General features: G+C 38.2%; 1 protein-coding gene across 1 annotated transcript; it reads left to right on the plus strand.

The window, feature by feature from the left end:
- The first annotated feature begins 4,900 nt into the window (after positions 1–4,900).
- Positions 4,901–5,737, plus strand: LOC110723994. The gene has a single exon (XM_021903408.1). The coding sequence runs from the start codon at positions 4,901–4,903 to the stop codon at positions 5,735–5,737; it is 837 nt and encodes a 278-aa protein (XP_021759100.1).
- Positions 5,738–15,844: the final 10,107 nt, after the last annotated feature.

Genomic DNA, 15,844 nt, shown 5'->3' on the forward strand with positions numbered 1-15,844 from the left:
CCTGCGCCTGCGACAAAAGCCACCGCGCCTGCGGCAAGGGCGCGGCAAATTCCCCTGCTCTCAAAGAGTAATTAGAGGGCCATGATCTCTCTAATATGAAGCGCTCTCTCCAATCTACCTGCGCCCGCGGGGAGCCTGCGAAGAGTTCCTGGTCGATTTTGGCTAATTTGGTGCAATCGAGCCCGCGCTCGCAGCCTTCAGGACCCGCGCCCGCGGCAACCTGGCAAGAGTTGATGCCCTCTCCAAGGCCTCTCCAAGCCCTCTCTGAGCCCTCTCCAAGCAGATTGCTTCCTCCTTGCTTAGTCAATATAGCTCATCTTAATCCCCTTGCAAAGACAACTCCTAGGTACCTACAAGAGCAAACAAAGGAAAGGAATTAAAGGGAAAAAGGGCCAAATAAAAGAAAAACATGAATAAAACATGAAAAACACAAAGAAAACATGAAAAACACAAAGAAAGAAGGAAAGAGAGGAACTAAAGGTAAAAGGACCAAAAATAAGAGAAGAAAGCATGAAAAAGGGATGAAATCATTTTAAAAGACTACTCTATGAGTGCCATAAATGACACTCATCACCAAACTCTAGCGATAAATGTGAGCTATAAATCAATGGTTTGTGTCAATGTAGACACACAATGCAATCTAGCATGAAGAACAAGGTTGATCACTCCTTCCAATCCATACACATGCACTAAATCAATCAACCAATTTAATCACAATGCTAAATCAATAAAAAACCTCCCAATTATCTAATAATCCATCACTAATACATGCTTTACCACATCCCTAGCAAGAAAAATACTCCTAATCCATTTACAAAAATAAAAAACAAAGTTATGCCATTCATCAAATTCATCAACATCATTTCAATTAAACTAATTCAATCAAACAATCAATAAACTTGAACGATCAACAAAACAATTGAAATCAAAATATAAAGATTGAATTAAAGAAAGGAAGATTCTTACAAACTTGATCAAATAAAAGGAAATGTACTTAAATTTAAACCAATTGCGACTATCATCAATCACCAATCATCATTCTTCAATACTTCTCTTACTACAAAATCTAAAATCTAGAGTTTCTCTCTCTAAGAATATCGAACCTAAATCTAATTCTAAACTCTCTAATTCTTCCTTCTATTTCTAAAAATTCATTCTCTCTCCAAAAATAAAAGAAGAGTCATTATATAGTAAAACTAACAAAGATAAATTAGTTAGATCGTCCAATTTAGACCCGTAAAGGCATAGTCCTCTTCAAGAGAATGCGCGGCCGTGCAAAATTGGGTAATGATGAGTGTCATTTATGGCACTCATTTGGTTCTTTTTAGGATGAATTTCATTCTATTCTATAGCTCTTTTACTTAGCTTTTCCTTAATATTACTCTTTATTTCTTTTAGTTTTCATTTTCTTTGTTGGATTTCTTTTTTTATGCATTTCTTGGTTTATTTTGTTATTTTCTATTTTATTTGCTTGTTTTCCTTTATTTTTCAGGTTAAGGTCGGTATCCAAGTTTCCCGAGGACTCTTCCCAAGCTTGGCATTAATTAGCATGTCTAGTGATCTCCATTTGAAGCTTAAGCATGGAGAAGTGCAAGTTCCTAAAGTCCTTGAACTATGCACTCAAGCCGTGGGGGCATAATTTCTAGTCTTGAACCTGCAAACATGGAGTTTAGAAACTGCAAGGTCCCCTGTTTATTAAGAGCATTAAGTGGATCGCGCAAGGAGCATCAGAATAATATGGAAGATGGCTGCCCTGTTCCCAGGTACGGGCGTGCGCAACTATGGCGCGGCTGTGCGGCTTGGTGGCTCGGGCGCGCCTTTCTCGGGAACGGGTGCGCTTCTCTCGAGCGCGGCGCGCCTTTTCAGGTCCTTGTTCCAAACCCAGATTTGCGGGGCCTCACTCTCTCTTATAGTTAGCTGTGCATGTTCGGGTTTATTTGAGGACGATCTAACTAATTTCTCTTAGTTAGTTTTACTATATATAGATTTTCTTTCTATTTTTAGAGAGAGTTCAATTTTTTAGAAATTAGAATAGAATTAGGTTAGATTTTTTGAGAGAGAAACTCTAGTTTATAGAGAGAGAAGTTCTTTATTGATGATTGAAGATTGATGATTCCAAGTGTTTTTCTCCATTGAATTGAAGCAAGTTTGTAAGGATTTCTTTACTTTAATACAATCTTTGTTTTGATCTCAATTTCTTTGTTAATTGTTCAAGTTGATTGATTTTTGAATTGATATATTTTTTATTAATAATATCATGATGAATTTGTTGCTTAGTTTAGTTTTGATAATGATTTCCATGAATAGTGAGTAGTTTCTTGCTAGGGAAATGGTGAAGCATATATGAGTGATTGATTTATGCTAATTGGGGGAAATTGATGGAGTTGATGTTGTGATTAAATTGGTTGATTGATTAAGTGCATGTGTGTGTTCAATTTAGGAGTAATCAACCTAAGTTTCTCATACTAGATTGCATTGTAGGTTCACATTGATACGGAAAATTGATTTGTGACTTACATTTGTCGATTGAGAAGGTTTGCAAGTTTTCTAGTTAGAGTCTCTCGTAGTTAGCGTTAGTTTGTCCTCTAGGAATTTAGTCTACCATATTCTCTTGATTGCTCAATCGATTTTCCCTCGTAACACTTGACTTAGTCATCTCCAATCCCAATTAGTTGAATTAATTACAAGTTTATGTGGATCCATACCCTAGTACTTGATAAGTTTGATTTTCATTTTGATTGTTTAATTGGTTGAATAGACACACTTCACCTCATTGCTTCGAAATAGCTTAACTTTGACTTTAGCATTCACCTCCCATTCCTAGTGGTTCGACCCTCGACTTACTCTATGCTTGGTATAGGGGTGTGTTGAAAGATTATAAATTGTGTTTTAACTAAGGGTAGATTAGTTTTCAACGACCTAGTCTCGCCTTAGATAAAAAGTGGCGCCATTGCCGGGGAATGGCGTAGATGATTGCTATTTTTGTTGCGTCTATTTCACCTTATTTGCAAAAATACAAAAAGATTTTCTTCTTTAGGCTTCATTTGTAGCCGTGCTACTAATACTTTTGTTTGAGATTGTGTGTGCAAGTAAACATGGGAGAAGCTCAAAGGGTTACATTGAAGAAGTTGGGCACTCCGGGTGCATACAAGTATGAGAGCGGGATTGCTCCATTATTAATCCCGGATAGTGACTTTGAAATCAAGCCGGAAATGATAACTTTAATTGAAAGGAGGCAATATAGTGGAGGAATTAATGAGAGCCCCCTAAATCATCTTAAGGAATTCGAGAAATATTGCAACACTATTAAGGTGAGCGGGATAGCTCAAGAATTCATAAGTATTAAGGATTTCCTTTTTCTCTAATTGGAAGAGCTCAAGAGTGGCTAGATAAGGAAGTGCATCCTAATTATTTGAGAACTTGGGATGAAGTCACCAAGGAATTCCTTTCTCGTTTCTTCCCTCAAAAGAAAACGGCGGAGGCAAGAGCTTTGATTCAAGGTTTCAAGCAAAAGTCTAGTAAAAGTATTTATGAAGCATGGGAGAGATACAAAGAGTAACAAGGTGAGTGTCCTCACCATGGGATCCCCACATACATAATCATTCAAATTTTTTATGGAAGTTTGAGTCCTAAAGGGAGAGCAAGTCTAGATGCCGGAGCCGGAGGCCCAATCATGAATAAGACCGAGGAAGAGGTTGTAGGTATCATTGAGGATGTAGTTAGAAACTACATGGAATGGAAAGATGGTGAGAAGGAGTCGATAAACAAGAGTAATACAATGGGATGCTCAATGGAACAACTAAATGCTATCAACAATTTGTCGACTCAAATTTCGGATTTAGGAAAGGAGGTAGTTTCTATCAAGTATAAGCTCAAGAGCGCGACCTCACAAGCACCAATTCTTCCCTCCCAAATTAAGGGGATGGGTACTTCTTTCTCTAAATTTCTTCCTTCTTCTTGTTGCATGATTAGAGAATGTTGGTTTTGTGATTTGTGTGGAATGAATGACCATGATGCTTCTTTTTGCCCTAATGTTCCTTGTAATGAATATGTTGGGAGTGAGAATGAACATGTGAACTTAGTTTCTAATAACAATGTTGGACCTAGATTTGATGCTCAAAGGAATGTTGGAAATAGGAATTATCACAACCAAATGAACTATGACAATTATAACCAAAATGGCGGTTATAGAAACCGTGGAATTCAAGGGAATTGTGGTAGCTATAACAACCATAGTTATAATGGTCAAAGTAATGGCCAAGGATATGTGGACTATAACCAAGGTTATGTTAACCATAATCACGATAGTGGCCAAAATCAATGTAGAGGTAATTGGAACAATCAAAGTAGGGGAAATTTCCAATCGAATGTTCAAAGAGATGCCCCACTTTGATTTGTTCCGAATACCCAAGAGCATAGTGATAATTTGTATGATTAATCATTTTCTTCTAGAAGTTTCTTGGAAAGTGTCATAGAGAAGCAAGCCAAATTGTTGGACACCTACATGACCCTAAGCAATGAGAAATTCAATGACATGTTAACTTGCCATAAGGGGTTGGAGACCCAAATTTCTCAATTGGCTAATGAGTTTAAGGAATTTAAAAATCTTTCTTCTTTGACTTCACAAAGCTTAGATCTTAAGAGCCCTATGAATGCTATTGTGACTAGAAGTGGTAGGGTCCTTAAGAGTGACATCTCTAAGAAGAGTGATGCTAAAGATAGTCCTAGCAATGGCTAAATTGAGAATGAGGGAGCTGAGAATACTTTAGTTTAGGAAGTCAATAAGGAACAAGTTGAGAAGGTGAAAGATAGAGAAAGAGAAGTTTACAAACCTAAGCTCCCTTACCCCCAAAAGTTTAATAGGCACAAGCTAGACGAGCAATTTGGGAACTTTATAGAGATGCTTAGTCAAGTTCATATTACTCTTCCTTTTAGCGATGTGATAGAACAAATGCTAAATTATGCAAAGTTCCTTAAGGAGATTTTGAGTGGAAAAAGGACATGTGATGTGGCTAAAATAGTTAACTTGACCAAGAATTGTAATGCAATAATAATGAACAAAATCCCACCCAAGTTGAAGGATCCCGGAAACTTTTTTATCTCTTGTGTTATTTATAAAATGCAAATTGATAATGCCTTGTGTGATCTAGGAGCTAGTGTTAGCATTATGCCATACTCGGTATATCACAGACTAGAGAAGGGAGAACTTTTACCTACCAACATTACCTTGAAATTAGCCGATAGATCAATTAGGATCCTAAGGGGCAAGGTAGAGGATGTTCCCTTAAGGGTAGGAAAGTTCATTATTTCGGTAGATTTTGTGGTCCTTGATAGAGATGAGGATTCTAAAATTCCTATTATTCTTGGTAGAACATTTCTTGCTACTTTGGGTGCTTTGATTGATGTCAAAAGTGCTAAGATCTCACTTATAATTGGAGATGAGGGAGTTGAATTTTATTTGAATGAAAGTATGAGATATCCTTCTTCATCTCTTGAGAATTTCATAAGAGTTGAAATGTTAGATAATCTTGTACATTCAATGCATGAGCACTTGCTCACAACTAATGATCCTCTAGATTGTGTTTTGTTCAACAAGGAAAAGATAGGTGCTCCTAGAAAGGACATGGCTTTGTATGAGAACTTTTTAGATGGAAGTGTTGAGGGAAGTGATGAGAAAATTTGCATGCAAATTTGTAAGCGGCTTCGATCAAGGAAGGTAAAGGTGTTCCTATGGTAGAGCCCAAACCTTTACCATCACACCCAAGGTATGAATTCTTAGACCCAAATTCTACTTACCCCATGATTGTTAGCGCATCTTTGAGTAAGATCCAAGCTCAAGCGTTATGCGGTGTTTTGAGAAAGCACCAAGGTGCTTTGGGTTATACCAATGATGACCTCAAAGGTATAAGCCCCGCTTTATGTACGCACCACATAACCCTTGAGGAGGGTGCCCTTCTTTCTATTGAACGACAACGGAAATTACATCCCCAAATGGGGGAGGTAGTGAAGAAAGAGACTACTAAGAATTTAGATGCTGGAATCATATTTCCCATCTCAAGCTCTAGATGGGTCTCACCTGTTCATGTCGTTCCAAAGAAGGGAGGCATGACCGTCGTCAAGAATGAAAAAGGTGTGCTTATGCCAACAAGGACGGTCACTAGTTGGTAGATGTGTATAGACTATAGACGTTTAAACACATACACTAAGAAAGATCAATTCCCCCTTCCTTTCATTGGTCAAATTCTTAAAATACTAACGAGGCACAAGTATTATTGTTTCCTTGATGGTTACTCGGGATTTTTATAAATTCCTATCTATCCCGATGACCAAGAGAAAACTACTTTTACTTGTCCCTATGGTACCTTTGCCTATAGGAGAATTCCATTCGGCCTTTGCAATGCTCCCGCCACTTTCCAACGGTGTATGATGAGGATCTTTGGAGATATGTCGGAGGAGGAGATGGAGGTGTTTATGGATTATTTTTCCATAGGTGGAGTTTCCTTTGAAGCATGCCTCAAAAATCTTGAAAAGTGTTTGGCAAGATGTGAGAAAGTGAATTTTGGTGTTGAATTAGGAATAATGCCATTTCATGGCTGAAGAAGGAATAGTCCTTGGCCACAAGATTTCCCACAAGGGCATAGAGGTTGACAAGGCAAAGATTGAGGTTATCAAAAAGTTGCCACCTCCGGTCAACGTGAAAGGTGTGAGATCATTTTTGGGCCATGCCGGTTTCTATAGAAGATTCATTAAAGATTTTTCACTTATTGCAAAGCCCCTCAATGATCTTCTTCAAAAGGATACCGAGTTTGTATTCGATTACAAGTGTTTAGAGGCATTTAATAAGTTGAAGAAAGCTTTAATCTCCACTCCAATTGTTCAAGCTCAAAGATGAGATTTGCCATTTGAGTAAGTGTGATGCAAGTGATACGGCTATTGGAGGAGTTTTAGGTCAAAGAGTTGATAAGAAACTTCATGTTATTTATTATTTTTCCAAGACTCTAAATGGAGCTCAACAGAATTACACTACAACGGAGGAGTTCTTGGCTATTGTTCATTACATTGAAAAATTTTGTTTCTATTTGTTGGGGTCCAAAAAAATTGTGTTCACCGATCATGCGACCCTAAAATACCTTTTCGTGTAGAAGGAATCAAAGCCAAGACTAATTCATTTGGTGTTAGAGCTTCAAACTTTTGACCTTGATATTAGATATAAGAAAGGAGCGAAGAATGTGGCAGCGGATAATCTATCTAGGCTTGAGGATTTTCAAGTTCAAGATGATGGGTCTCCCATTGAAGATAGAATGTTAGATGATTCTTTGTATGCTATAGATGTGAAGGAACTCCCATGGTTTGCCGATTTGGTGAACTGTCATGCTTGTAGGGAATTTCCTCCTTCATTTTCCAAGAATCAAAGAAAGAAGCTCAAAAGGGAGGCTAGGCATTATGTTAGGGATGAACCTATTTTCTATAAAAGGGGTGTTGATGGGTTGTTGAGGAGATGTGTTCCAAATGAGGAGTTTCCTAGTGTATTAAAGATATGTCACTCGGATCCGAGTGGGGGTCACATGGGTGTCTCAAAAAGGGCTTTGAAGGTGCTTCAATGCGGAATATGGTGGCCAAATCACTTCAAGAATGTTTCGGAGTTTGTCAAGAGTTGTGACCGATGCCAAAGGACCGGAAACATTTCAAAGAGAAGTGAAATGCCCCAATAACCCATTCTAAAGTTGGAGATTTTTGATGTATGGGGAATAGACTTCATGGGTCCTTTTTCGACTTCATATGGGAATCAATATATCCTTGTTGTCGTCGATTATGTGTAAAAATGGGTGGAAGCTAATGCCTCACCTACAAATGACCATAAGGTAGCAATGAAGATGTTCAAGAAGATAATCTTCCCAAGGTTTGGCATCCCAAAGCAAAATATTAGTGATAATGGATCTCATTTTGTGCATAGGGCCTTCCGTAAGATGTTGAAGAAACATGGAGTTAATCAACGTTTTGGGCTCCCCTACCACCCTCAAACTAGTGGGCAAGTAAAAGTGTCTAACCGTCAAATCAAATTGATTCTTGAGAAGACGGTAGCAAGAAATATGAAGGATTGGTCGGATAAGCTAGATGATGCCTTGTGGGCATACAAAACGACTTTTAAAACTCCTATTGGCACTACTCCTTACCGCTTGGTTTATGGGAAGTCTTGTCATCTTCCGGTCGAACTTGAGCATCGTACTCATTGGGCTATAAAGAAAATCAATTTTGATTTGGCAAGTGCGGGTGAGCAACGTTGGCTTGGTTTTCATGAGTTGGAAGAACTTCGATTGGATGCTTATGATTGTGTAAGCATGTACAAGACTCGCACTAAGGAAGTGCATGATAAACTCATTGTGAAGAAGGAGTTCAATGTTGGTGACAAGGTCCTCCTTTACAATTCTAGGATGAGATTATTTCCTAGGAAGCTAATGTCTCGTTGGAGTGGTCCTTTTGTTGTTCAAGAGGTTTTTCCTAATGGTGCGGTTGAAATATCTCCTTTGGATTTTCATGAACTTTCAAAGTCGATGGTCATAATATGACTCTTTTTGATCCACCTTGAAGGGTGGAGAACGTCAAGCTAATGACTTTAAACAAGGGCTTTTCAGGAGGCAACCCCAGTTTCTAACCAATTTCTCTATTTTCCTTGATTTTTGTTTTCTTTTTGTTGAATCTATTCTTATTTGATTTGTTTTCTTGATTGTGTTTTTAGGTGGTTTTGATTGGATATCCAACAATTTTGGTGCCCATATTGAAGAGAGAGTGCTTAAGTTGGTGAATTGGAAGTATGCTTAAAAGTTGAAGTTTGGTGGGTTCAAATGGTGGGGTCATAAAAATCTTGTGTTGAACCCACATTCTTGGGGTTTAGAAACTGCTTTCCTCCACCTTTATCATGAACATTTCCCTTGTACTCACCGATATTCTCACGAGAAGGGATTCGGAAGATGGCATACCCAGAAGGGCGCGGGTGTGGGAGACTAAGGCGCGGCCGCGCAGCCCTATTGCGCGGCCGCGCACCCCTTGCTGATGCCCCTTAAACGCACCGACCTTCTCTCTTTTTCTCTATCTTATTTTCATTTCATTTTTACTTGGTTATTGTTCAAGCATCCTCACCATTTTCCTTCATTATTTTACTGCTGAAATTTCACCGTTTTTCACTTCATCTAGTTTTTTATTACTCTTAATCCCTACTCTAACACTTTCATTGTGATTTTCTCTTTCCTAAAGTTGGGATTTTTGGGTACCCCTTTGGTTTGGGGTTTGTTGCTTGCAATTTGGCATAATTGTGTTTGCTAGTGCTTTGTGTTCCTTTTCTTTGTAAACTCTCATCAGTCTAAGGTATGATTTCTTCATTTCTATTGATACTTATGATAAATTTTCTACCTTGGTTGTTCATGAGTGTTTAGATTTATTTGGTTATGGCCTCATTAATGTATGCATATTGCCTACTATCTCCTTCATTTGTTGTGTCAATGATGAAATTTTTGTGATTATATGAACTTGTATTTGATGATTTTGCTTGACCATACTATTATTTTGGCACCACCTTTGTTGGAATTATAGTTTGATTATATTGATATGGGAATGTTAATGTGCATAGTTTGTTTTTAATGATGGTTTGGAGTGTTGTTGCTCATGATGCATACTTGTGACTCATAGTCTTTACTCACTAGAGCATTTTTCAATTATGTGTGTAGAATGGGTCCTCTCCGTCGAGCTAAGAGGGCTAGATGCTCTACCTATAGGGAGGTGGTTCCTCCGCCTTCCCATATTTAAGAGACTTATGGAATTGAGTTTACAAAGGAAGAGCATTGGGATAGATTTGCCAAGCTTTCAACTCAGACACTCTTTTCTACGGATTCTATGATTCGTCGGCGACAACTTCGTTTAGTATCGACGATGATGTGAGATTTTTGGATCGAAACTTGGGGTTAGAGGAATTCTTAAGCCTTCATGCTCCAACTTAATCTCGCATTACTTTCGAATTCCTTTCTTCTCTTGAGGTCCTTGAGGAGGATTTGGAAGGTGAAACTTCTCGAAGAATTTCTTTTCAACTTTTCAACAATGATCATTCGGTGCCTCTTTCCTATCTTAATGAGGTTTTCAAGTTTCCAACTCCTAGTGAGGATGTCCCACTTGTGTATTCGGTATTTGATGTTGTGCAACGTGATAACAATTATAGTGAATTCAACTGGTGGAGGCATATTTCTGTCGAGGACTCATATAGTCCTTATTATTCAAAGGCGGCGTCGATTATTCATGCGGACTTGAGGTATTTTAGCCAACTCCTTACATATGTTTTCTTCTCTAAGGATTCCATTGGTGCTATTTGTCGAGAGGAGTTGAGTTTGTTATGGCTAGCAGATAAGCCATTTGAAGAGGGGGTAGCGGTAATCGACTTCACTTTGCATTTCTCGACCGTTTCATTGATATAAGAGATGGTGTCCATCCCTCCGGTCGTATCCAATTGGGAGGGGGTATGATTACCATTTTGATCCTTTCTCTTAACAAGAAGTATAAGCAATGCTCGAGTCGCTTGTCCCAATCCATGATAAAAGGGAGAAAGCTCCTTACCATTTCTTAAGCATCTATGCCATGATGAATCAACGTTTTTTGGAGCGCACCACCAAAGCAAACTTGTATATTTGGAAAGTTACAAGGACTACGGATTGGTGCCCTATCCCTCATCCCGAGGATATGGTTATATATGTGGACACCCCTCTTCTATGGAGACCTAACAAGGTGCCGATTGTTCAAGCCCTCAAGAGACCTCCGTTGCCTAACCTCTCGCATAATCCTTATCTCCCTCTTCCTCCATCTTCATCCCGGGGAGGTACATCCTCGAATCCTCCCTCTCCTTCTACTATTACTACCATTGACTTGTCTCTTTTGCATGCAAAAATTGATTCCATAGCGAATGTTCTAAATTGTTCACCTTTGGGGTACGATTTTGTATTAGGCTATGACTTTCATGCTACACAAGTCTACGATTTTCATGTCATGAAAGGGGATATCCAACCATATCTTAACTATCCATACCTACCGGTCCAACAGGGACCCATACCTCAGTGGGAGCCATTTGATGAGACCCTAGGCCCTAGGTTGTGTTATCCATATTGTGAGGGGCCTAATGTACCTCCTTATGCTATTAGAGGGACCTCCCCGACCTCTTACGATTATAAGAGGCCTGGTGGATGTGATTTTACTTATGATCCGGTAAACCCTAACCATTTTCCTTGTCGTGAGACTTTTGGCCGTTGGGGTTATCGGGTGAGCCGGTCCTTGTTGATTGGTCCCACTATTTTGCTAAGGATAAAGCCGAGAAGGCGAGGAGGTTAAAGAGTAGGGACCTTATGCTCATGGATGATGTTTCTAGCCAGGTTTTTAGTGATGTTGGTGAGGGGAGTGCTCATTCTACCCCTTACTATAGTGCCGAGTGATAGCATATTAGCTACCCTCCCTTTTATGCTTGTGTGTTTTTCTTTTCTTTCTTTGCCAGCTTGTAGCTTGGTTTTAGCTTGGGGGGGGGGGGGGTAGCTCATTTTTAGCTTGGGGGAATATTCTTATGTCTGATGCGCTTCTGTTGTCTCCCCCTTGCTTCTTTGGTTCACTTTGGCTTTATCTCACTCCTGGTGTTTTTCTCTGCTAATGATTTATGCTGCTGTCTTTTCCCTGCGATGGTATTCCGTTGATGCTTCTTGATTCTATTATTTGTCTGTTAAATTCTACTACTGATGATATATTTATGATCTAGTTCTTATTTTCTGTCTTCCTGATAATTGATTGCTCTCTGATTGGCTGATTTTTCTCTCTGCTCTCTAATTCTTTGTCTCTGCTACTCTGATAATTTCCGTCACCTATGATGTTGTTTGATTTTGTTTGGAAGTTACTAACAATTTTGTTTCTGTATATAGCTTTATTTTTCTCTCTTGGTATGTCTTTCTTGCAATTTCTCTTGGAGTATCTTGACGTTTTGCGTTTGCTTTCTTTCTTACTCTTTTGCATTGCTTGGAATACCCGGTGAGACCTTTCTTATTTTTCTTTATTTCTCTTTTATTTTCTTGGATGCATAGTTTAGGATTAGTTTTAAGAAAAGTTGAATGGTTCGAGGATGGATGCTTTTAACACCTAGAGTGTTTGAGATCATGATGATGTTTTCATTTGATCACTTGTTTGTCGATTGGGTATTACATGTTGTACTTGCATATTCGTTCCATTCTTTATTTTCCTTCTTTTCCTTTATTTATGTTTTTCTTTTCTCTTTTCTTGTCTTTTATTTTTTATTTTTTATTATGTTTGGAGGCTTTATTTTTCTTTTGAATTGGACTATATACAACCGATTTTTGCTTTTGAATTGGACTATATACAACCTATTTTTGCTTTTGAATGAATATCTTCCTAAATGGTATGGGTATGCACGGTTTGAGAATATGCTTGGTTGACTCTAGGATAGGTGTATGCTAAGGTAGCATGTTCTAGAACTAGGAGGATCATGAAACCGGATTCTACTTGTTTGTGGCATGTTGGTAGTTGCTTCGTATAGTCGATTTGACACCTATAGTGAGTTTTTTGCTACATCCATGTGTGGTTCATCGTTTTTCAAGCCTTCTACATATTTTTCATGAGTGGCATGGATCCTTGACTATTGCGGACTTAATCTTGAATCTTGACTCATAATTCTCAAACACGAGACCGAGCCATTTAGGGAGGACAAAGACATCTTTTTGGAGTGGTAATTTTTCTTTTTCTAGGTTTAATTTTCTTTAATTTAGTTCTTTGGGTTTACGTTTGCCTTCTTGCTAACCATTTGAGCCTTTTTTCTTCTTTTCAAGCCACATCTTTAGAATTTTGAGCCTTTTATTCTTTTTGTTCAATTTTTGTTTTTTGTGAAGCAAATGGTCATGTTTTTGGAGTTTGTGGTTTATAAGTATGGATATTGGTCCCTTTTGTAAGCAAGCTTGTGTTTTGTGAATAATTCGTGAATAATTGCAAATGATTGATGGAAAAAGCCGTCCTAAACGTTAATAAGGCAAGGACTTAATAAATGCAAAATTGTAAGAGCCATCCTAAGTTAAAAAGGCATGGACATTTGCTTTAAATCTTTTGAATATAAACTATGAAAAAAAAGGAAAGGATAAAAAAAAAGTTGAAAAAATGAGAAAAATCAAAAATATTTTGATGTGATTCTTTTCTTCTTTTCAAGCATTAAGGACAATGCTTCATTTTAGATTGGGGGAGAAGCGTTTACACTTTTTGTACATATGCTATTGGATATAGCTTTGAATTAGCTTGGGGGTGTTAGTTTGTTTTTGTTTGGTAACTTCTCGGTTTTGGTGTTGAGATTTGGCCAATCTTTGCTTCATTACCTAGGTGTACCACCAAATTTTAAAATTTTAGCCTATCCCTAACTTTTTTCCTTTACGTTACAACCTTGGGGAAAGACCTTTCGACCTAGAGGTTGAGTCAAATTTCGTGGGAGGGCATTATGAGTTAAAGCCTAAAGAGAGGGGATGCATATGCAAGACGTCGTGTAGCCGAAAAGTATTTCTTTTCGGGCTCCTTCGAGAAGCTATTGAGATGCTCATTAGAGGGAGATTTGAGATTATAGGAAGAATGCGGTAAGATCGAACGGGATGAAGGTGAATTGTGATAACTAGTTCTCTAAGCTTAGCAAACTCTATCTTTCAATCAACCTCGGATATCTTAAAACGTGCATACCCTTATTTTCTTAAGAAAGATGTTTATTCATTTGAAATGTAGTCATTTTGTAAAGTCCAATTCGTAAAGGTTTCAATTTTTTTTTCTTTCTTTTACTTTCCTTTTTGTGGTTTGCCTCATTTATGTTGGTGGAGAGTTATAGGTTAAGCTCTTAGAAAACCTTTACGAGACCTCACTCGTCCTCATAGGCGACTTTGGGTTTAAAGGGCTTGTTGTAGCTAAAAACAACCGTGATTCCTACGAAAGTGAGTCTTAGTGTATATTCGTGTCTTATGTCTTTCTTTTTCTTTTCGAATAAGTATTTCATCCTTGTTCTTTCTTGCTTTGTTTTGCTCGAGGATGAGCAAAAGTTTAGCTTGGGGGAATTTGATGAGTGTCATTTATGGCACTCATTTGATTCTTTTTAGGATGAATTTCATGCTATTCTATAGTTCTTTTACTTAGCTTTTCCTTGATTTTACTCTTTATTTCTTTTAGTTTGCATTTTCTTAGGTTAATTTCTTTCGTTATGCATTTCTTTTTTTATTTTGTTATTTTCTCTTTTAATTGCTTGTTTTCCTTTATTTTTATGGTTAAGGTCGGTATCCAAGTTTCCCGAGGCCTTTTCCCAAGTTTTGCATTGATTAAGATGTCTAGTGATCTCCATTTGAAGCTCAAACATGGAGAAGTGTAAGTTCCTAAAGTCCTTGAACTGTGCATTCATTTGGGGGCATGATTTCTAGCCTAGAACCCACAAACATGGAGTTTAGAAACTGCAAGGTCCCGTGTTTATCAAGAGCATTAAGTGGAACGCGCAAGGAGCATTGGAATGATAGGGAAGATTTCTTCCCTATTCCCAAGCGCGGGCGTGCACGGCTATGGCGCGACCGTGAGGCTTGGTTGCGCGGGCGCACCTGTTCAGGTCCCTGTTCCGTACCCAGATTTGCGCGGCCACGCTCCCTCTTATAGTTGGTCGCGCCTGTTCGGGTTTATTTAGGGACGATATAACTAATTTCTCGTAGTTAGTTTTACTATATATAGATTTTCTTTCTATTTTTAGAGAGAGTTCAATTTTTCCGAAATTAAAATAGAATTAGGTTATATTTTTAGAGAGAGAAACTCCAGTTTGTAGAGAGAGAAGTTCTTGATTGATGATTGATGATTCCAAGTGTTTTTCTCCATTGAATTGAAGCAAGTTTGTAAGGATTTCTTTACTTTAATGCAATCTTAGTTTTGATCTCAATTTCTTTGTTAATTGTTCTAGTTGATTGATTTTTGAATTGATATATTTTTTTATTAATATGATGATGATGAATTTGTTTCTTAGTTTAGTTTGATAATGATTTCCATGAATAGTGAGTAGTTTTCTTGCTAGGGAAATGGTGAAGCATATATGAGTAATTAATTTGTGCTAATTGGGGGAAATTGATGGAGTTGATGTTTTGATTAAATTGGTTTATTGATTAAGTGCATGTTTGTGTTCAATTTAGGGGTGATCAACCTAAGTTTCAAATACTAGATTGCATTGTAGGTTCACATTGATACGGAAAATTTATTTGTGACTTACATTTGTCGATTGAGTAGGTTTGCAAGTTTCCTAGTTAGAGTCTCTCGTAGTTGGCGCTAGTTTGACCTCTAGGAAATTAGTCTACCATATTCTCTTGATTGCATAATCGATTTTCCCTCGCAACACTTGACTTAGTAATCTTCAATCCCAACTAGTTGAATTAATTACGAGTTTATGTGGATCCATACCCTAGTACTTGATAAATTTTATTTTCATTTCGATTATTTGATTGGTAGAATAGACACACCTCACCTCATTGCTTCGAAATAGTTTAACTTTGACTTTAGCATTCACCTCCCATTTCTAGTCGTTCGACCCTCGACTTACTCTATGCTTCGTATAGAGGTGTGTTGAGATATTATAAATTGTGTTTTGACCAAGGGTAGATTAGTTTTCAACGACCTAGATCAGGTACGGAACAGGAAAAGCAGGAGGCGCGCCCGCACCAAGGCCACGCGCGCCTGCGCTATTAGGCCGCGCCATAATCGTGCGTGCCCGTGCTTGGGAACAAGGCAATCCCCCTTCACCATCACTTTGATGCTCCTCGTGCGCTCC

The sequence above is a fragment of the Chenopodium quinoa genome, unplaced genomic scaffold (genome assembly GCF_001683475.1).
Source record: "Chenopodium quinoa cultivar QQ74 unplaced genomic scaffold, ASM168347v1, whole genome shotgun sequence".
Taxonomy (NCBI): Eukaryota; Viridiplantae; Streptophyta; class Magnoliopsida; order Caryophyllales; family Amaranthaceae; genus Chenopodium; species Chenopodium quinoa.